The sequence below is a fragment of the Pteropus alecto genome, unplaced genomic scaffold (genome assembly GCF_000325575.1).
Source record: "Pteropus alecto unplaced genomic scaffold, ASM32557v1 scaffold42, whole genome shotgun sequence".
Taxonomy (NCBI): Eukaryota; Metazoa; Chordata; class Mammalia; order Chiroptera; family Pteropodidae; genus Pteropus; species Pteropus alecto.
Genome location: NW_006434825.1, coordinates 13,111,508 through 13,134,657, shown reverse-complemented (window position 1 = coordinate 13,134,657; position 23,150 = coordinate 13,111,508). Strand labels below are relative to the sequence as shown.

At 40.9% G+C, this 23,150-nt stretch overlaps 1 protein-coding gene across 1 annotated transcript; it reads left to right on the top strand.

The window, feature by feature from the left end:
* Positions 1 to 8,469: 8,469 nt before the first annotated feature.
* Positions 8,470 to 19,554, top strand: NQO1 (NAD(P)H quinone dehydrogenase 1). Its single transcript, XM_006909814.3, has 6 exons — positions 8,470 to 8,626; positions 13,926 to 14,090; positions 14,200 to 14,330; positions 16,529 to 16,642; positions 17,656 to 17,757; positions 18,640 to 19,554. Exons 1-6 carry the CDS (start codon positions 8,620 to 8,622, stop codon positions 18,943 to 18,945), a joined length of 825 nt encoding a protein of 274 aa, XP_006909876.1. The 5' UTR covers positions 8,470 to 8,619; the 3' UTR covers positions 18,946 to 19,554.
* The last annotated feature ends 3,596 nt before the right edge of the window (positions 19,555 to 23,150 follow it).

Here is a 23,150-nt window from a genome sequence, read left to right as displayed (position 1 = left end):
TTGTTAGGTCCTCACTGTGTTACACTAAGCGATGTTAACTTTGATTACTTGGTAAATGAACCTGCCAAGTCCCCAGGTTTTCTTCTTTACATTGATAGAGTGCACACAAAGTTGCTGTCTTCAAAAGTTCCTTAAGTTGGGTTTTTTCCTGTATGGTTATCCATTCAGTATATAGTTAATTTTTTTTGGTTTAAATTTAGTTTAAGATTTTTTCCCCTTTTTTTTTTTAATATGAAAACAGTTCCAAAAATCAAAAAAAGGTATACTGAGAACTAGGTGCCATTCCCTCCCTGTTCCCTTTTCCCCTTAACCTCTGTAGGTAATCAGTTTCATTTGTTTCTGATTTATCCTTCCATTTTCATTTGCAAAAATGAGTGCGTGTGTGTGTGTGTTACATTTCCACATTTCTTTTTCTACCAACAGCAGTATACTATATTTTCCCCCATTGGAAATCACTCCATATCAGCTCAGAGATCTGTCAACCTCATTCTTTTTATCATCTTCCTGGTACTTAATTGTAAAAACCTACCAATTCAAGCACTCAACCATGTACAGAGTCTATGTTAAGTGCGTAACCTAGGTAACCTGTAGGGACATCATTATGAGCTACCAGTTCTGTCACTTCCAGCAGCCTTGGGCTACAAGAGGTTAAATGATTTCCCCAAAGTCACATAGTTTGTGAGTGTTCAGGCCAAGTTCTCAACTTTATTCATCTGTGCATTTATATGACACGTACCAGTTGAGACAGAAAACAGGCTGAACACTGTCTTCCCTCACCCACTGTCTTTGTGAAACTCCTACTTGGGTGCCAGTTGATGAGCTGACACAACTAGAGCCCAGGGTGCTGGAGGAGAGATGAGTAGGGTCTGGAACCTGGTAACACCACTGCCTTTGCCATTCCTCCTGCTTTTTCCTCAGATTCTATCAAACAAAAGCAAAGGATAACACCCAAGTACCAAATATCCAGGCTTGTCAAGTTAACATTTCACTATGTTTACTTCAAATTAAGAAACATTACAGATAAAAATGTAATGAAAATTTTAAAAATCAATCTCTCTTGCAACTACCCAACTCTGTCGTTGCACAAGAAAATCAATCCCAGACAATACATAAACAAAAGGTCCGTGGTGACAACTATTAAGTGCTCCAATAAAATTTCATTTATTAAAACAGTGGGCTGAGTATGATTCATACACTATAGTTTGCCAACCCCTAGTGATCTGGGTACTTCTGCCCAAACTCCACATCTCCCCTCCCCACTCTTCCTATCACCATTTGACATTATTTGTTGCCTTCCCATTATGTCTGCATAAATTATTGGTGGAAAACAACAGCTTTCACACAAGCTGTCCTGCATACAAATTATGTGGGTCAAGGACAGCTTGTGTGAAAGACTTGAAATTGGGCTATATTTATCGAAAGACTTATTCACCCAAATGTCTGGAGGTTAACAACTGTAGACTGAGATCTTAGCTGCACTCGCCAGCTGTAATACTACAAGTAGCCTCTTCCTGTAGCATGGGCTTCCTCACAGCATAGTTGCAGGGTTCCCAGGTCAGGCACCCTGAGAGAGATCTAGGCAGAGTCCTATGATTTCCTGTGACCTAGTGCTGGAATTCATGCAGCATTACTTCCGCTGCATTCTGCAGGTTGAAGCAATTACAAAATCCTGCCCATGTTAAAGGAAAGGGGAATTCGATTCCACATTTTGTTGAGAGAAACATCAAAGTTTTCGAAGAGCAGGTGAGATCGAAAATACTGCTATGGCAATTTTTGGAAAAGAATCTGCTACATGGTCCATCTCCTGCTATTAGAATATCAGCTCCTTAGGGACAGGGCCTTATTTTGTCCACTGCTCTGTCCTCACCACATAGAACAGTGCCTGGAACATGGCAGATTCTCAATAAATACTTGTCATATATATTGGGCATTTAATATTAACTTTTTAAAGGGTAATTATAACTCCAGCTGCTGCCTCAAAGCGTTTTGACTAGCTGGTCACAAAGCACAATTTTCTACCAACCGATTTAAGAACTCGTTTTCAGTTATTAAACCAGAGCCAGAAACTAGAAATTTTAGAGTTGTCTTTAAACTTAGAAGAGATTTTATAAGTAGTAAAGTTGTACTGGCCAAGGTGAAGTAAAAGGGTTCGCATTTACCCTCACCTGAAACAACTTAAAAACCACATAAAATACAGCCTTTGGAGGTCAGGCAGTGTAGTAGGGGGATCCCTGAAAGAGGGAGAAACAAATGAGGTGAGTGCCACAATTGCACTAGTTTGAGGTCTAGAGAGAATTTCCAGGAGAAGGCGGAGCCCAGGCACCTCCTTCAGTTATAATGCAACAGAGCTGGGAGGCCAAGATGGCTAGAATTCACAGAAGTCTTGGAGACGAGGGAGCATTGTGGAGAGAGGGAGCAGAGAGAGGGAGTGTGCTCTGGAGGGCTGCAGGGGGCCCCGTTACCTCCTCAGCTAAGTACTGATCAGCACATGTGAAGAGCTTCCCGGAGCTGGGGAAAGAAAATACCCCAAAAAAGTGGAGGAAGTACTCCTCAGAGCTCACACAGGCCAGGAGCAGTTCACATACTTTCTGAGCAGAGTGGAAAACTTCATAATTCATAGATGTACGGTGGGTACTCAGGAGTGGGACACAGTTACCTCTAGAACAAAGGTTGCTCTAGTCCTGCCTCTAAGGCGTCCTGCTCAAAGTTCAGTGGCCAGAACTAGTCCTGTGGCCCCACCCAACCACAAGGGACCAGGAAATGCAATCCCAAAGTCTGGAAGGTGGGGTTCTGGAAATACTTGGTGAACTGCCTCAATTGACAGCCACAGCTATGACGAAACATACATGTGGCCTTGAAATGGACTTGTAAGCAAGAACATTAGGATAAAGAGGAATGTAAATGCAGGCACAGCACATTATTAATTCCAGCATTTCAGTTCTTAGGACTAGAAGTTTTAAAAGCTTAGGAACTTCCAAATGATTGCTTTCCTTCACCTGCTGATAGCTTCTACTGTTTAGAAGGCGAGGGAGCTGTCTCCCAGTCCCCCGATTGCTGTATCCCAGAGCCAGGATGCAGGGTTCTCTTCTATCGATTAGGCATGAGCTAAGGCGAAGCAAACACCATTCTGATCAAATGCTAGAGAGAATAAGAGCACCCAAAGTAAAGAGAAGCAGAAGAGAACTTCATCGAGAAGATGAGAGAGACAAAGTGGCCTCTGGAGTCTACCCCAGAAACACGGGAAATCAAAAACTCCTTGATTATAGTAACATGGGCCCAGTGATGGTCACACAAGAGACCAATGATCCACATATCCCCAAGCCCATTGACCTAATTCTATTCCTCCAGATGACCCATCTGTTTTACTTACATGCAAAGAAACAAAACTCATACTAGAATGGCATATTGTCAAAAAGCAAACTGTAGGGAGCTTTGTTTATACCTATGCCAAAACTGGGCTTGCCTTAACACTAAAGGACACAAGCAAATTCAAGTCCTTGAGCCTACGTGAGACATATACGAGAACTAATAATAAAAAGGTAAATTTTGCTTTATAATAGTATAATAGAAAAATGCTAATCTGCCTCCTCCACCAAAAGACAAAACAAAACAAAACAAACATTAATCGTCCACACAGGAATGACCACACAGAAAAAAACAAACTGTTTTATATTTTGTAGCCATATTTGAAAACAAGGACAACCTTTCAACTAAAAAATCTAACTTTCTAGCACACAATTTTTTAATTTTTTTAATTCAGAGTGACAATAGATATTATTTGGCTGAAATAAAATCTTTTATTTGGGATTTAGTAGTAGAGAGAAACTGATCAGATATATTTAACTTATTTTGAAAATACAGACGAAAGGAATGCTTGTTTATATAAGTAAATTGTACTTGAACTTTGATTGCTAGATCAGAATATTTGGGACTCATTTATCCCAAGTCTTACTAACATTTCTTTGATTATCACTTTTAACAAAGTGATAATTCTGTACTGCTATCTTCTTTAATACAAGATACGGATAATAGTGCAGTGTTTGTTATTGACAATTCTACAACACCCCCCATGGAGGCAGCACCACTGTAATTCACAGCCAAGCAGCATATGCAAAACGCTGGGACATCTAGAAAAACAGCCCCTAATCATTACTTATTTTTACCCCAGTACATACAGACAGGAAAAAAATCTAGAGTAGGAATGTTGAACATGTCTATATCACTGTGTTTGTGGTTCATGTTTTTGGAGGTAAAGTCTCATAAATGAAACGCCTTTGTATAATGAAGACAATGATGAGACTGGAATTCTGTGACCCACGATTACGAGGAAGACTGGTATATATTTACGAGGAAGACTGGTATATATTTACTAACAGCTGCTTAGGCCTCTTCAAACACTGCGAACTTGGTGTTATCTATCTATACCCTCATGAAGCTCGGTGACTGGATCTTGAATGATGCTTAAGAAATGTTTGTGGAATTGATTGCGTGACTCAGAGAAAATAGTCATGATGCAGGAAATGCTTTTTCCTTATTTTTCTCTTAGTTTGCTCTTGGAAATTACAAACAGATTCCCTATCCCTGAAGGCGTTCATGTAAAAGCTGAAGTTACTAGAGGGACGAAAATGATCAGGCATTGAAAATGGGGCCCTGGTATATCTTAAATTCTCTGATCTGGCACCAAAACTCAATTTGCTCTATCAGATAAAAATCTCCTCACAACAAATGCATGCCATTTCAAGAGAAATTTCAGTTTAACCAGAGTGACCTAAGCCCAAGAGAGGATGACCTACTTGACACAATATATAACATGACAAAATTCCAGCTGAACACACAGGAACTCAGTGAGTACAACATAAAGATGTGTGTCCGGTACAATAATGACCGTGGCAGTGAGACAGAAGGGCAGGATGGGATGAGGTTCACAGTAGGAGAATTATTTCTCCTCTAATACCAAGGGCCTATTCCCTCCAAGGACACTTGGCTGGTAGCCACGGAAACCACTGAGGATAACAAGTGCCCAGGTCCCCAGACAGTCCCAAGAATGGCTCTGAGCTATTGTACTAAGTCCATCATCCACAGCTCAGAGAAAAAGCGAGGGGGCTTTGGGGACTTCCTGTGCAAAAAAGCAGCCACACATGTGGACGTGGTGCCTAAGCAGGTGACTAATGAGGTTGTTTGTGTTCTTTCACCAGGAGGAGGAGGGGGGACTCCTGGGGATTCTCCTCCTCCTGCTTCTTGTTGCTAGATAATGAAGGCTATCAACAGAGCTTCTTACAGGTCCTTAGTGCTAGCCTGCTCCCTGAGGACTGGGAGGGATGCCTTGAGGACACTGTTTTCAAAAGACACACAAAGCCTGGGACATAAACACTCCTGAGACAGAGGCCTGATCAGAGAAGACCATGAGAATTGTACCGTCTTAAACTGACAGCATATTAAAAGCTGGAGGCACCTTTAAGACAATGCAGCCCAAACTCATATTTTTAAAAATGAGGCAACCAAGGCTCAGAGAAAAGAGCATTAGCAGCTGAACTGGGGCTAGACTCAAGAATCCTGATAGCGAGTAGGGGCTGAGGGCTTGCTCTGGAGTCTGAGGGCCTGAGTTCAAATTCTGAACTGCACCATTGACTAGCTATACAGCTATGGATAAGTCTCATAGCTACTTGATGCCTCAGTTCTCATATATATAAAGTGATCATTTTATTCCCTACCACACATCATACACAAAAGTTAATTCAAAGTGGATCATAGACCTAAATAGAAGAGTTAAAACTACAACACTCTTAGAAGAAACCATAGGTATAAATCTTCATGACCTTAGGTTAGGCAATGATTTCTTAGATATGACACCAAAAGCATAAGCAATACAGAGAAGTTTGGTAAGTTAGACTTCATCAAAATTTAAAACATATGAGTCCAAAGGCAACACTGGGAAAGTGAAAAGAAACCCCTAAGAATGGGAGAAAATATTTGCAAGTCTGAAAAGGAACTTGTATAAAGAACTTTTATGACTCAATAATAAAAAGATAACCCAATATAAAAAGATGCAAAGGATTTGAATAAATATTTTTCCAAAGAAGATATTTGTAAATGGCCAACAATCACACAAGTCAGTATCACTAGTCATTAGAGAAATGCAACTCCAAACCACAGTGAGGTACCACGTTGTACTCACTAGGTTGGCCATAATAAATAAGACAGACAATAACAAGTGTTGGTGAAGAGAAATTATAACCTTCATACATTGCTGGTAGGAATGTAAAACAGTACAGCAACCTTGGAAAAGTTTGGCAGTGTCTCAAATGTTAAACATAGAGTTACCAGCAATTCTACTCCTAGATATCTACTTAAGAGGAATGAAAACATACGTCCAAACAAAAACTTGTACACATATGTTCATAGTAGCATCATTCATAATAGCCAAAGTGGAAACAACCCAAATGCATATCAACTGATGAATGGATAAACAAAATGTGGTCCATCCATGCAATGGAATATTATTCAGTCAAAAAAAGGAAGAATGTATTTACTCCTGCTACAATATGGATGAACCTTGAAAACATGATGCCAAGTGAAAGGAGACAGTCACAAAAGACCAGATAATGTATGATGCCATTTATACGAGATGCCCAGAGTAGGCAAATCCACAGAGACAGAAAGTAAACTAGTGGTTGCCTGGGGCCAAAGGGTGGGAACAGGCAAGGATAGGGGACAGGCAGTGAGAATGAAAAGCTGGTTAGCTTTAAAAAGTGGCTCTTTTAATGGGGTCTTTCTTTGACTTATTTAACTTTGATTACTTTGGGTCTTGATGACCTTGGCTCTGAAATGCACTCCAGACATTGGGAATTAATTATCCTGCTTATAATAATCATAGTGGTTTCCCTGATGTGCTGTATTCTCTCAAAAGCTTTAAATGCATATTTGCAGCCACTAACCACCAAGCAAATGATCTAAGACTAGAACATCAGGAAAGGATCAAAGAGAATGCCTGACTTAAAGAATGTGAACTGCATGTTGTGATGTGTGAACACCACACAGAGATTCAGCAAAAACTTCAAGAACTCCAGAGCATAGCTGGGAAGAGTGTTAAAGCCTTCAATTTTTAATCACAACTCTCAGGCTGAGTGTCTGATCAAAATGGGGGAATTGCTAAAAACAAGACAACAGGCCCAAAATAGAATCACTTATGCCAACCTCCACAGCACCAAATCAAGACTTAATGACAGTTCTGAGTCTCTCAGAAATGGAATCTTAAACCAGTCAATTGGGAATCACCCATCAGCACTAGTTAGGTAATGTGCCTGTTAGACCCCTGGTGTCCCCTAAAGGAAAGTGACTTTGCAATCATCAAGCAGCTGTTTTGCCTGGTATAACTTCTTTGTTCCTGCTCCCTTCTGCTCTAAGTCTCTCATTTTGTACAGCTCCTAAGAGCTCATTCTTGCCTGCTGGATTGGATGCTGCACGATTTGTGAATTGTTAAATAAGGCAAATAAGATCTTTCAAATTTACTCAATTGAATATTCTTTAACAAAATAACCAGTATTAACTGCTTTCTCCTTTTTAGATTCACTATAGCTTGCCTTGGCACTGTTACCCATCTTGTCTTTATTTAACGTTTTTATATTTTGTCTATCATGACTTTTTTCTTGACTATTGATTTTTAAAAACAATGCATTAAATAATGAAGAGATATCTTACCCTAAAGATTCTGTGTACTTCCCACCTCACTTCCCTCTGAAATTGCTCAGTTATCATTAAGCAATTGGTTACACTTTAAAGTTCTATTCTTTTTCCTTCACCTTTGGACATCATGTCTCCTCTCTGTTCCGTAGGATGAAGACTTTACTGTAACTTTTACTTTGTAGAGATTTAACTTTGTGCTGTTTTCTGTCCAGTTGCTCTAAGTAGGACTTTGTGTAAAGTCATTAAACTTTCATCTGTCTTGGCTGTTTGGTAACCTTGGATTAGCTCGTGCGGGGCATGTACACACTCTGAACCTTGCTCGTAAAGAAAAAACACACGTTTCGGGAGAACAAGTCCCTCAAGGGTCTCATCTGCCTCAGCCCTCAATTCTAAATCTGCAGTGACAGTGAATCTAAGCCTAGAGGTCCGCAGTCCAATGTACCTACCCTCCTACCATTGTCCCCACATCCGATACTTGGACAATTTCCCGGGATTGGGAAAGGCACGGAGGCCGCGACCAACAGAGCCCGGGGATCCCATCAGAAACGCCCTCCTTGTGTCACGTGGTGGTTTCTTGGAGTGAGTCTGGGTGGACATGCCTCCCGCCCCTACCCAAACCCACGAGGCCCCCTCTTCGTGCCCCTGAACCTCAGGGCACCCTTCTTCCACGTCCGGGGGGCCCTACTCCATGCCCCAGACACCGTTTCCTTCTTGAAACTGCAGCCCCAGTAAACTCTGCCCTGGACCCCAGGTCCAGGTGGCCGGCTCCGCCTTTGCTGGCCACATGGTTAAAGTGGGCTGGGCTAGGTATAAAGTAGCCGGAACTGTGCCTGCAGCACCCGCAAGTCTCTCAACACCTTGGCTCCGCCAGATTCCTTCACTCTGGCAACCGGCGGCGCAGCCAGCAGCTCAGCCAATCAGCACGCCGCTCGAGCCATGACAGGTGAGTGTCCCCCTGGGGAGCCTGCAGCCCCCAGTCCTCATTCCTCTCAGCCGGCGTCTGTAGGGGCTCGGCCCTGAGTTTTCTTCCTTGACTCAAAATTGGAAAAGTGAAAGCATGAGGGTCACAGGACGAGCCCTGACCAGACGCCGGGAGAGGCACTCCTGTTTCTACCCTACTGCCACAAATTCGGGTGGACGTTTCAGAGAGAGTGATCTTGGAAGCAAAATATTCCCTCTAAAACACGTCGGAAACCGGCTGTCAGAGGTCAGAGCTGGCCCACTGTCCCACTTTAGACTTCATAGTATTTAAATCATTTTGGAATAAATTGATAATATTTAAAATAAAAATAGATGTGATTTCACTTAAAGATATGGCTTCCCAGCTTCTGAAGGAAAATCGTAAGATCCGACGATGGGTGCGCTGGAGCTGGGGAGGCTGCTCCCTTTAGTTCTTGGACAGAGACTAGACCAGCTCCAGGCTGCCGGGCTCAGGAGACGTTTTCAGTGGTGACCCTTGGACTGGGCAAACCTGATCAGGTATTGCCCATTTCTAGTGGCAGAGCCTCCTCTCTCCACCATCATCCTGAGAGGACCTTAGCGGTCACCACAACTTTATCAGGCACATGACCAGCTGCAACCCTTTCAGGGGCTGGGAGCTGTTTTCCAGAGAGCCTCGCTCTGATGAGGTTGGACGGCGCCAAAATGTAGAGAGCTGTTTCTCAACTAGGGCTGAACTCCTTTTTTGAAATTTCCTTCCCTCTACACCTAGTTTTCCTTCCCCCAAAACACTGGATCTAATCTTGCTAAAAGTAAATAGGAGAAAGAGATTACTGTCGCAGTCAAAAGACGACAGACTCTCTGAGGAAAGGGCGGAGCTGGGGCCTGGAACGCCCTCCTGGCGTTTCCAGGGGCCGGGCGCAAAGGCGCCTGGGAGAGGCTGCAGGGTAGCTCACAAGGCTTCCTGCATGCATGTTTCCCACCACTCGTTCTTCAGCTCTCCGGAGGGCGCCGGCACCCCCACCTGCAATGTCAGGGCAAGAACTTTTTCCAATCCTACACAACGTTCAGTATTTATGTGTCACTTTGACGGAAAGTGGGGTGGGGGGAGTTAATGAGGGAAAACGAGAAGCTTTGGAACGTCTATAAGTAACATTAGCTGTACCCAGCTAACCAAATCTTAGATTAAGTGAAGCATCCAAAGCATTTGTTTGCAACCAAAAGATGTCTGACTCTCCCACACATTCCTTGAAGAATCCAGTGAGCCTGGAGGGCAGAAGCAGGATATAGGAAACTGATTTGAGGGCCTGCCCTTATATTTCCAACAGATTTTCCTTGATAGCTTATTCTTTCTGCCCAAACGATCCTGTGGGTAATATCTTTTACTGCTAAAGGTATCTAGACATGCTTTACATTAAAGAGTCGACGTACCACAGTCCCTTCCTTTCTCTGTCAGCTCTGTCTTTATTTTGTCATTAAGTTCTATGTTGGTCAAGTTCTATGAAACAGAGGGTTGACAAAAGTACAGTTTAATCTGAAAGGTTAGTGAAAATTCCTAGTTTCAGACTGGCCTGAGGTCAAAGGCAGAGAATTATAGGAATGTCAGAGCAACAGGGCACAGAGGTCCGCTCCCAGGGGACGGTCAGGATGCTTTGGCTACTAGAATGTACTTTCCACAAAGAGAAAGATTTGTGTCTTTTGTGCACTGGAGTCTCTGGAACGCTCAGAGCAGTGCCTGGCACATAGCTCAGTGAACACCACAGTGGCAAGGATGGGTTAGTGTGAATATGAGCATTTCAGGGGGAGAAAGAAAAGTTCGCTGGCATGTACTTGGGTTGGAAATAGAAGACGTGGGATGGTGGGGAAGGAACGAGGGCCCTCAGGACACGGAGAAGTGGAATGAACTGGGAGCAGATTTTGCAGGGACTGAGATCTGAAAATGAAACAGTGCAGAGAGAGAGAAGCATTAACAAAGAGATACTTAGTTCTGTTAGATACAGTCACTTTTATTGGGTAGGCAAATGACATGCATAAGCAGAAATGAATTTTAAACTACAGGTACTGATAATATTCTCATTTTGTCTTTCAAGACAAATGGCAGCTCCTTCTGAAAGTCTTTCCTAATCGGCCAGCCCTAATGAAAACAGTTTTCCCCTGTGAACTGTCCTGTGCGTCTCCTATCAGGCTAATGTCATTGGTTATTTGCGTGTTTAATTGCCTCTCTTCAGGTAAATTCTGAGACAGTTTAACGTATTGTGTAGCGAATTAAGTGGCAGAAAGGAAACTGGACACTCCAGGTCTAAAAAACACAGGTTTGTCCATGAAAAATGACCCAGAACTAGTGACTCGGGTTTATTGGGTTGGGTATTAAATCTCCTGATTTACCCTTTAGCCCTGGCAAATAAATATGACTGTCTGGTAATTGCAAATGAATGTTCTATTAATTGCCTATTTTTCTTCTGGGTTGTTTGACTATTTTTATACTAGGTTGCTTTAGGAATCTATATATTCCAGATATTAAACTTTGTTGCTTATATTTCTTATTAATATAGTCTTCTTGCTTGTGTCTCATCTTTATTTTTTATTTTTTGAAGGCAATAAATAGGCATGCTTATAGCTAGTAGATGGTGAGTTCCTTGAAAGCAAGGCATAGATAGATATCCTGACTTCCTCATTTTCTGGGAAGCACATTTGTTTTACTACTTAGGAAATGCTTGTTAATATTGATAAGTAAATAATATATATATGTGCATATAAATAACAAGCCAAGAGAATAAAAATCGACAAAGCAGACTTCAGTAAACTTTGATATGATTAATGCAAAGGTAGATCACAAAGAAAATGCATGTTAGAGCTTAATGTACTCACATTTCTCCCAGCAGTGTTAAGTCCGAGAGTTGATCTGATAAGCAAGGGGGTGAGAATTTGACACAGCCTCAGGAATTTCTTTCCCTTTCCCCAGGCCTTCCAAAGCAGATAAATCACTTCTATAGCATTTAGATTCTCATCAAATTTATATTCCACTGAATCTGAGTTCATAGAGCCAGAAACACCAGGAGCAAGCTTGGAAATCCTCTTTTTTGGTGTGCTGGGTCTTGAAACTGAAACCTGGCTGAATTTAACCTGATAGGAGCTGCCTATGCCAGGTGGGGTTAACAAAAAAAGCAGGCGGAGACTTGAAGGCTTAAATGTGCCTTTCTAGTTAATTTTCCTCAAACAAGACAAAAAAGTTGCAGGTGCTTTCTCTTCCAGCTCCACCCACCGTCGCCCCTGTTAAGAGTTAGCAAGGTATGAAATAGTGGCACCAATTATTAGGAGAAATGGTGGTAGTAAACGTCCTGTCTCTGGTACACCCCGCTTCCCCCCACATTGTTGCATGGATTTATCTATGTCTATATATTTTGAAATTATTCCAGCTTCATCACTTGCTCCATAAATTTGGGTGTAGTAACTTTTCTGTGCCTCAGTTTTCTCATCCATAAAATGGGGATACTCGTCACGTCTACCTCATAGGATTGCCATGACAATCGAAAAAGAATGCAGAGTGCTTGGAGCGGTATGTAGCATGTAGTAAGCAGCCACTAAATGCTGTTATTGCAAAAGGAAGGCATGCTTATTCTAACAACTTTATTAAGACAGAGGAAGTCCAAGAAAAAGTTTATCTTTCCCCTCTGCCTCTACCCCCTTGCCATCTCCTACTTACCTAAGAAAACTATTAATAGTTTCATATGATCATTCCATGTGTTTCCCCCATACCAATATACTGCAAATCTACCTACATATGTGTACTCTCTTTGTTTTTTATAAAAATGGATTCATATTCACTTCATTTTATCAGTTAACAATATACCATGAATATCTTTCTAGGTCAATTTGTGTAGTTGACTCATATTCTGTAGTATGTGTGTGCCATAATCTATTCAGCTGTTCCCCATAAATACACAATTGGGTAATATTTAATTTTTGCCAATGAAAAGAATGATGCAGTAGACATCCTTGCTCATATGTCCTTATGTCCTGATGCTTTCAGTCTGTAAAACAGATTCCCCCGGGTTGGACAGCTAGATCAAAGATTTATGTGCCTTTAAAATTTTAAGATCTTCAGCCTGATTACTTTCTCCAAACACTGAGGCAGTTTATATTTCCACTGGCAATGTGCCAGTTTTCTGTAATCCTGATAGCCCTCAGCTTGTCTTGAACTGTTTTGCCAGTCCGATAGGTAAATAATATCTCATTTTAATTTGCTTTTTCTGACTGGCCAGGCCACACACTTTCTCATTTGTTTGTCATTTGCATTTTCTCCTCTGCAAAGAGTGTTCATATCCTTGACTTGTTTTTCTATTGCCTTGTCTCTCTTCTAATTACTTGTAGGCATTCTTTGGGATTTTAACTCTTTGTGATAAGAATTGTGGATATCTTCTCCTAATTGATTGTCTTTTGACTTTGTTTAACGGTGCCTTTTAGTAAACACAAGTTTTTAATTTTAACGTGGCTTTATCTGTCAAACATTTCCTTATCCACATTCTCCCTTTCCTCCCATACTATTTTCATAGTTTTATTTTTAAAAATTTAAGTCTGTAATCTGCTAATAAATTATTGCTACATGTGGTGCGTCAGTAGGATAGTTAAAAATAAAAACTTATTGTGGGGAGGTAGATGGTAAAAGGGGTCAAATGAGTGGTGACAGAAGGAAATCTAGCTATGGGAGGTGAACACACAATGAAAATATATATATGCCTTACTGTTAAAATGTACTGCTGAAACTTACTGGATTTCGTTAACCAATGTCACCATAAAAAAAAAAATAATTAATTGATTGATTAATTTTAAAAAAAATGGAAAAAAGAAAAAAATTGGGTGATTTCTGTTTTGCGTATTTATGTTTAATTCTAAAACGATTAAATTGAGATTTGTCAGAAAATAAAAAAATCTTATTGAATACAATAGACACTGAAAAGTACACGAGTTCTAAGCATATTTTCACAAACTGAACATACTGTGTGATCACCACCCAAATCAAGATATAGAACATTGCCAGCGCCCCAGAAGCCCCTCTGTGCCCTCCCTGATCAGGGTAGCTACTACATCAACTTAGTCTCTGTTTTCCCACCGAATTCAAATGCCTGTTACTTGCTGGACTTTTAAGGAGAAAACCTATATCTGACTGCAGTGGCTGGGTGGCATAACCTAATGTCTAACAAAGTCACCTCTTCCCTTATAAATCTCGGTTCAGCTCTCATGCAGCTGAAGCTTTGCTGGTTGGTGACTGATTTTCTCCATGTGCCTTGTGTGTGTCTAAATAGCCAGAAAGGCACTGATCATACTGGCTCATGCAGAGAAGACGTCCTTCAACTATGCCATGAAGGATGCTGCTGTAGAGACTTTGAAGAGGAAAGGATGGGAGGTCACTGTGTCGGACCTGTATGCCATGAACTTCAATCCTGTAATCTCCAGAAAGGACATCACAGGTAGGAGCAGCTCCCTGCTTTAATTAGGTCTTTGTGGGACTTCTTGCCTGTGGGTTATCTGGCCTCGGCTTGGCCCCATGGCCTCAGCCTCTCTTTTTCCTCTCTGCAGGTAAACTGAAGGACCCTGAGAACTTTCAATATACTGCCGAGACTCTCCTAGCTTATAAAGAAGGCTGTCTGAGCCCAGATATTGTGGCTGAACAAAAGAAACTGGAAGCTGCAGACCTTGTGATTTTTCAGGTGTGGTAGGACATCAGAAGGGGTGTCGGGACACTTGAATTCTTATTGTCCTAGACCTGTCACCTAATTAGCTATGTGTGCTTAGGTAAGTCACTTACCCCCTGGACTGCATTCTCTATAAAAAAGGGTGATTACTTCAAAGGTGCAGCATTACACGAATTTACAGATATTGTGAATCTGGCTGTATTACTCTTTGAAAATAGGAATGTGACTGCAAAGATGACGTGTGAGTCTGAAGCTTTTTTTCCCCAGTGTATTTAATCTTTTTTTTTTCAATTAGTGATTCTCTATGGAATCTCTCAAAGTCTGTGATTCTCCCCATCTCTGTAAGCATCCTGACCTGTTTGTGGAGTGATGCATGCGATCAGCTTCTCTGCTGTGGGAGCATCCCAGTTGACATGCATTGTCCTGCTTACTGTGTGTGTTCCAGCAGCAAACTGTGGCTTTTCTTCTGGAAGCTGCCTCGCCATTTAGCAGTCGGTACTGGAAATGTGTATACTTCTTGTCAGTCATCTTTTTTGGAAAATGTCAGACTGTACTCAATGACTTTGCTTCTACTAATTCCAATTAGCTTTTTGATCTTGAACATGCAAAGTATATGACCCTGGAAATGTCCCCAAAAGGGTGATAGTGGCTGTGGTTTTTGCATTTGTTCAATCATCTGCAAAGAATCCAACCTTTGAAGTCTTATTTTAACCCTATGCTTCTTGCTGTGAACCACAGCCACATGTCAGTTGCCACAGGGATGCCTTTTTGGTTCACGTTTTCTGCTGCATCTCATTCTAGTGCAGCCAAGACAGCAGCAGTAGCAGCTTTCAATTATGCATCTCAGAATCACCATATGTATGTTAGAATTAGGAAGGAACCTAGTAGTCTTGAATTTAGTTTCTATTCGATGCCTAAGTTTTCTTTATTGTCAGTACAACCATGCGGGTTGTACACTGCAAAATAGCAACATACTGAACGGCATTGTACACAACTGGGGATTTGTGTATTTGCTGTAACAGTTTCCCGACAAATGACAGGAAAAGTCTTATTTTAGAAAAATCAGTGTACTATGTAAGATAGTCTCTCAACATGGAAATAAAGTGTCCTGAGGAAGGAGTGCTTTAATTCATACCAAGGTGCCATGTGGGCTAACCTTCTGCTCAGTTTACTTCTCCAAAAACAACTTGAGGGAGAGTAAACTCCTAACGCCCTATAAGCTGCCCAGTTCTATTTTCAACTCTGCCTGCAGAACATGCGCAGGGAAGCAAACCTGCTCACCTAAACAATGTACTTACTTTTCCTGAAAGCTGCAGATCCGGCCCCTTGCAACTGGAGGGTCATCGTGTGAGAAGAGAGGAGGAGCTGATCGAGATCCCTCGAGCCCCTCTTTTTACAGATGAGCAAATGAAACTTAGAGAAGGTCTGGGGCTTGTGTGGCAAAGGTATCAAGTTAGTGACAGATTTAGGGTGAGAACACAACTCCCACTTTTAATCCTTTGTCTCTTCTGTTCTAAAACCCTACTTCCTTAGTCCCTTTCCTGCAGGTCAGCAACCCTTCAAAGAAAAAGCTGCCAAGTCCTAAAGAGTCCTTCTGTGTCCTTGTTTTTCTCTTCTGGGTTTGTCCCAGTTGTCATTGCCTTTAAATCGTGAATCAAGGAGAAGACATACTGGTATAGCTCTGGCTCTGCTTTATCAGGACAAAAGGCCCAAGGAGTCATGGGAACTCCTTGCTAAACCTTAGTTACACTGATTATTTGTTTATAAACTTGAGAGGTTCTGTTTATTCTAAATGATAAGATTTTATGTCCGTGAGCACAAGGTACATATTTTGTATTTTTGATACCACACCTACTAAAGCAAGCTCTTGAGAAAATATTGATTTAGGCATCACACATCTAAGGACCACTTTGTCTGTGGTCCTTGCTGTTTAGACCTCATTGCTAAACGTGATTTCATAGGAACAAATCTTATTTGCATGTGGCCTTCTTCAGATCCACTTGATATTTCTACCTTTAGGTGAAACAGGAGTGTCAAGTTGACTGACCAAGGGCGATACTTTTCTTTAAATGTACTAACTCCTTCAAAAGGAATGACAGGGCCAGAAGAAAGATGCGCCCCTCAGTGAGGTCATGGGCAGCGGCTAAGGGGCCTGAGCCTTCTCGTGTGCTGTGTGTGTTCCTGATCCTGCCACTCTGTCTTCTGTCCCACAGTTCCCACTGCAGTGGTTTGGAGTTCCTGCTATCCTGAAAGGCTGGTTTGAGCGCGTGCTCGTTGGGGAGTTTGCTTACACATACAATGCCATGTATGACAAGGGACCTTTCCAGGTAGGTGAATGATTTTGCTTTTTCTGGGTTCTGGGTAGATTCTGTCCTGAGGCAGAGTTTTGAGCATAAGTAGATACTAAGATCAGGCTCCAAGTCCCTTTGAGAGAGATGCATAATAAAGTTTTAATAGATATTTTGACATGATGTTTAGAATTTGCTTTAAAATACTCCAGGAAAAAAAAAAAGGGGCAGGGGGATTAAATAAAACCAGAATGGCAAATACCGAGAGCTGAAGCTGGGTAGTGGATGTATCATCACACATTTGACCCTTGAACAACACGGGATTGAACTGCATGGGTCCACTTACACACGGATTTTTTCAGTAAGTACTGTAAATGTACTTTTTCTTCCTTATGATTTTCTTAATGATATTTTCTTTAGCTTCCTTTATTGTCAGAATACAGTACATAACACATATAGCATACAAAACATGTTAATCAAACGTTTGTTATTGGTGAGGCTTCTGGTCAACAGACAGCCTATTAGTAAGTAACTTTTTGGAAAGTCACAAGTTACATGTGGATTTTTGACTGGGGGCACCCCAAACCTCTGCATTGTTCAGAGGTCAACTGCATTATTTTTTTATGTTTGAAATTTTCCATCGTAAAATAGTCTGCTTTCGTTTTTCAGAGACCAAAATATTACATGAAAAGATGCTGAGACCTTCTAGATTACATGCCTGATTACATGCCTAAATACATGCCTAGCACTATGGGGAGACAGAATTAAACAGTAAACAAATAACTCCCCATAGGCACCAGCAGTCAACACCAATTTTGCATTTCCATGACAACCTTCGCCTGATTTGCCACACCCAGGAGTGCCACACGGAGGTTGCCCCTGTTTACCAGTCTGTTGTACCATTCTCCAGGCTGGTACTCCTGCAGAGTCATCCTGCGTGGCTCAGAACACGAATAGCAGATGAGTGGACTTGTCAGTTGTTTACCCTGGGGCTGTTTCATTAACTCCCTGCCACTAAGGAGATGTGGAGGGTAATGACTTTTCTTTGACAGAATAAGAAGGCAGTACTTTCCATCACCACTGGTGGCAGCAGCTCCATGTACTCTCTGCAGGGTATTCACGGGGACATGAATATCCTTCTCTGGCCAATTCAGGTACCTCATTTTCAATGAACCTTCCAGGGGATTAATTAGATGAGCTTTCTATAGGGTCCAAATCCTCAAGATAGAAACTGAACACAGCACAGTAATGATTCAGAACTGTCGAGAGCTTCCATTTAAGACTTACCTGTCTTCCCAGGCCCCTGTGCTTACACGTGTCCACGCACCACTCTCTCCCAACCAATGACCAGTGCAGATCACCCCTAGATTTGTATGGCCATGTGGTCTGATTCTCTCCAGATGACTGACATCTCTCCAATCTTCCTGCCATTCTCCAAGTTGCTGTTACAATGTCACAGATATTAGAGCCTCTCCACCCTAAATTTAAGAAATGCTTTAGTTCAGCTAGTAAAACTAAACTCTGAAGTATGCTTTTTGGTGGTCACTTGACTTTCAAGATAATCTCTCCTAAGGAAGAGGGTTGGAGAGAAGAGCCAATGGGGTGGCCACCTATAATATTGGAGAATTTATTAATATAGGAGAATAAATGGTAAGGCTTATTTATTAAAACTCATCTAGCTATACGGAGAGGCAGAGAAATGCACATCTGCATTCCTTGGCAAGAGTCAGCTGTCAAGAAACCAAAACTCTCCCTTATGTAATAGAACTGTTATTTTTGGCAGAGGATCTCAGGCTGGCACAGCTTCAAGGTTTTATTAATATAAAGGACACAGCTGAATAGGCTAAAATAGGTAACAGCTAGGTAGAGAGAGCAGAAGGTGAGAGAATACAGCTCTGAACTGATTCTCCAGGAGGCCTCAGGCCTCCACATCAGTGTCATATTGGGAAACCAAGATTAACCTTTGCTGTTTGTATATGGTACAAGCTGTATAGGGTTTGTTCTGTGACTCACCTCCTTACCTTGTATGTCTCCAGAGTGGAACTTTGCATTTCTGTGGCTTCCAAGTCTTAGAACCTCAACTGATATACGGCATTGGGCACACTCCCGCAGATACCCGAATTCAGATCCTGAAAGAATGGAAGAAACGCCTGGAGAATATTTGGGATGAGACTCCACTGTATTTTGTTCCAAGTAGTTTCTTTGACCTAAATTTCCAGGCAGGATTCTTAATGAAAAAGAAGGTGCAGGAAGAGCAAAAAAACAAGAAATTTGGCCTTTCTGTGGGCCATCACTTGGGCAAGTCCATCCCAACTGACAACCAGATCAAAGCCAAGGAATGATTCACAAGACTTGATTTCCTTCTAAAATGTAGCCAAATTTAGGTTTCTTTTGCAGGTTTGCTTTTGTTTTTGAGATTTGTGTTTTTCTTTCTTTACAAGGAATGAATAGGAGAGACAATAGACTTTATTCATACATTTTGGTATAGTTTTATTAAACATAGCTGTTTCTTGTAATTGCTATTATGGCAAAATCTGATTAGGCTCAAGAGGCCACTTAAGATGTAAAGCAGGGAAAGGTATAGAAAGATGCCAGACAATATTCTCTAAGGCCCTCTACACACTTTAATCCTTCTTTTTAGGGATAAATTTTTAGGGCTAAATCTGGCTCGAAAGCATCCAACTCTTCGATGATCTGTTTTTCTTTTAATTACCTCTCTGTGGTTTATGGCAGAAGGGAATTGCCCAGAGAAAAGAAATGACGCTACCTGTCTGATCCAAGGGACTTGTTTAGTAGTGAGTAATCTATGCTCGTTTGTGATATATATTGGTTTTAATTGCTACTCAGTGACTAATATGCCTAATACGTGTTACTCTTCCTTCAACTTTATTTTTTGTGTATAGTATACAGTAATACCTTGAAATAAAAAGCTAATTGAAGTCTCTTCTTTACCTCAATCTTCTATTTTAATGTCTGCAGAAATAAAACAACACACCTGTATACAACATCTGCTGCAGTGAATGAATTCAAGGAAGGAAATACTTAAAAACCCCCAATACTTGAAAATAGCCTTTCATAACCAATGCTTTATTTATATTTATATAACCATCTGAAAGGTTTTTTTCTATACCATTGCTAAACCGACTACTTTCCTTTTAAGCATGTGTTTTGGTTCTATAATTTTTGGGATAAAATTGTAAGCCTAGAGTTTCATTCGCTTTGGTGAACAATTTTGGCATGATATTCTAACTTTCATTTAAATCGTTGAGGTGCAGCTCTACCCACTGTTGGTATAATTCAAATAGAATATGATGAAAGACTGCCCTCTTGTGGTGCATGGGAAGAAAACACAAGAAATGGTGCAAAAAGCAAGGTTGTCTGAAACTGGGAATAGCTTCGTACCTGCCAAGGAAAAGATGGCGTCGGGCAGGAAACCCTCACTTACTTGCCAGATGCCAACAAATATTGGGTATTTTTCCCACTACAATACCACAATGGTAGATGGCTTGGTGCTTCAGTTTGAAAATATTTCCTTTTGCCTTCATCCTCACTGCAATTCTGTGTAAATTTCTAAAAGTTCCAAACGAAATAAAATTCATTTCTACAAAACAAAATCACACTGATTGGTTTCAGTGAAGCTAGTGATAGAGGCATTCAGGCAAAAGCAGAATCTACTGAGGAACACAGAGGGAGAGGATTCAGATTATAATAAATTATAGCCAGACGCTTATAAGGCGACCTGGCTTGAGCGTTTGCCCGAAAGGGCTGCTTCATACCAAATGGTAATGGAACGACTGATTAATATCCTCTTGGAATTTAAAGGACATTGAAAGAAATCGAGAAAAACAGAATGCAGTAAACAAATGCCAAGGGGCAGTATTTATTCTGATTTGCCCGATTTATTCAGATTTATCCTGTCAGTAGGCTAGGCACTCTTCTAAGCACTGGGAACACAGCAATGGACAAAACAAAGTACCTGCACTCATGGAGTTTGCATTCTAGTGAAGAACAATAGATGAACAATTATGTCAAGTAGTGAGAAATGCTAGAAAGAAGCAGCAGAGTAGGAAGGTCAGTGATGGGATGCATTAAGGCTACATCAGAGCAAAGACCAGATAAAGTGAGAGAGTGAGGCATGTAGATATCTGAAGGAAGAGCATTCTGGGCAGGAGTGATGTGAGTGCACCACTGAGGCAGGGGCATGCTTAGAGTTTGAGGAAGAGAAAGGAAGTTACTAAAGCAGAGAAAGGAAGAGAAGGATAGGTCAGACACATAGCTGGAATCAGATCATATGAGACCTTATCAGCATGGTATCACTGTAAAGATAGGAAGTTGCTGGTGGGTTTTGAGTAGAGGTGTAACAATCTGACTTATGTTTAACTCTGGCTGGTATGTGAGGAATCAAGTATAAGTGGCAACGATGGAAACAGAATTGTTGGGAAGCCGCTGTGACCATCTAGGCAACAAATAGGGATGACAGCAATAGTATGTGTTGCGAAGTGGTTAGATTCTGGATATAGTTCAAAGGTCAAAGTAACCGGATTTGATGATAAATTGGATCTAGGTCAGATTAAAAAAAAGAACATAAAAGTATTTTGGTGTAAGCCAATTAGAAAATGGAAATTCTATTTGTTAAGGAAGAATCTGGAAACAGAATTAGGAGCAGGAGTTGGAGGGGCGGGGAAAAAATGTCCGAAGTCAAAATTTGACTTGGGACATTTTGTTTGTCTATTAAGATAGCCAAGCGAAGCTGTCGAACAGGCAGTTGGATAACAGAAACCTGGAGTTAGGAGAAATTATGGCTAGGGATGGACATTTGGGAATTTTCAACATATGGATAACATATAAAGCAACGATACTGGATGAGATCACCTAGGAATTGAGTTATACTAGAGATCTAACGATTGACATCTAGGGCTCTCCAATGTTAGGAGGTCAAGATAAGAATTAAAAAGAGTGGCCAGTGAAGCAAGGGAGCTATGTGGTATCCCGAAAGCCAAGTGAAGAAAACATTTCAAGGAGGGAGTGATCAAGTGCGTCAAATACTGCGGCGAAGCCAAGTAAGGTAGGCCTGAGAACTGACCTTTGGATGAGGCCATGGGGAGGCCATCGGTGGTTTTGATAAGAACTATTTCAGTAGAGCGGTGTGATGAAAGCTTGATTGGAATGGGTTCAAGAATAGAAGGAGAGGAAGTAGAAATAGTGTGTGTGTGTGTAGGGGGGGTACAGTCAAAGAGTTATTTATTTGATTTTTTTAAGAGATAAGGGCCATTTATATGCCAGTGAGAATGACTCTTAGAAAAGGTTCTGATGTCGGAGAGAGGGGACAATTAAAGGAATATGTCTTTGAAAAATCAAAAGGATATGGGATCCAGTGCATGAGAGAAAGAAGAGTAGAGCAACATCAGGACTAGAAATACTAATACAAAGTAATACTTACTAGGAACTTCACACAGATTAATTTTTGCAACAACTCTAAGAGGAGAGTTCTATTTTCGTTTCCACTTTATAGATAAATTAAGGAATGGAGAGGTTAAATAGTAGGTGTAGGAGCCATAACACTAAGCAGGCAAACTCAAGGGCTACGCTTTTATATACCATATTATATTGCCTCCGTTTAGAAGCAGGAACCATGGCACCATGACACAGAGCACAAGCGTAGCAATCAATGTCTTCCTGAGAGCAAGACTATTAAGTGTTGCTGTTGAGAAACTGTACCTGCTTTATACTTCTAGAGTCCCTGTTGCATCCTGAGCAGGAATAAATGATGTTCCAGTTCTTACAGGCCTGATTTCATGGCTGCTGAGAATTTGCTTCTTACGAGATGACAGAGTAGTACTCTTACCAGCTTGGAATAAAGCATGACGACGACTTCCCATGTTCTAGACGCTGTAACTTAAGGTATATGACCCAGGATTGCATCAGCTTTTTCTGGCAGCCACTTGTAGTCTGATCTTCAGATCAGTCTTTTGCCCACACAGACTGTTTTTTGGAACAAAATATTTTTGATATTTATACTTAATAAATTCCAGTTGGTTATTACTCCTTTCCAATGCTGTTGAAGTCAATAAATGTCAAAAGACAACTTTTAAATATATTTTGAACAATGGAAGCATTGTTGAAAAATAAATATGTGCGTGTCCCTTCCTAAAGTGACAACTTATTTACACATACGTGTTTGGATGTGTGAAAAATTCAGTCTCTTACATGGTCTATGTTTGATAAGAAGGTATAAACATTCTATCTAAAGCAGTGCTTCTAAAACTTGTTATTTATATATCATATTCATGATATCCATGTTATCTGTATTAGAATTTAATTTTTTTAATTTGACTCACATTCCTCCAAAGTCTAGCAGATGTGCATATTATATTTTTTTCTAATGCACATTAAAACATATTATATTTAAAAATAATGTTTACCCATGTGTCATTTGAAATCATTTTAAGTACCATTAGTGTTATGAATTACAGTCTGGTAAAAACTAATGTATATATGTAGAAATAACTGCCTCCCAAATAAAAGAGATTGCCTCTAGAAAAGGGAC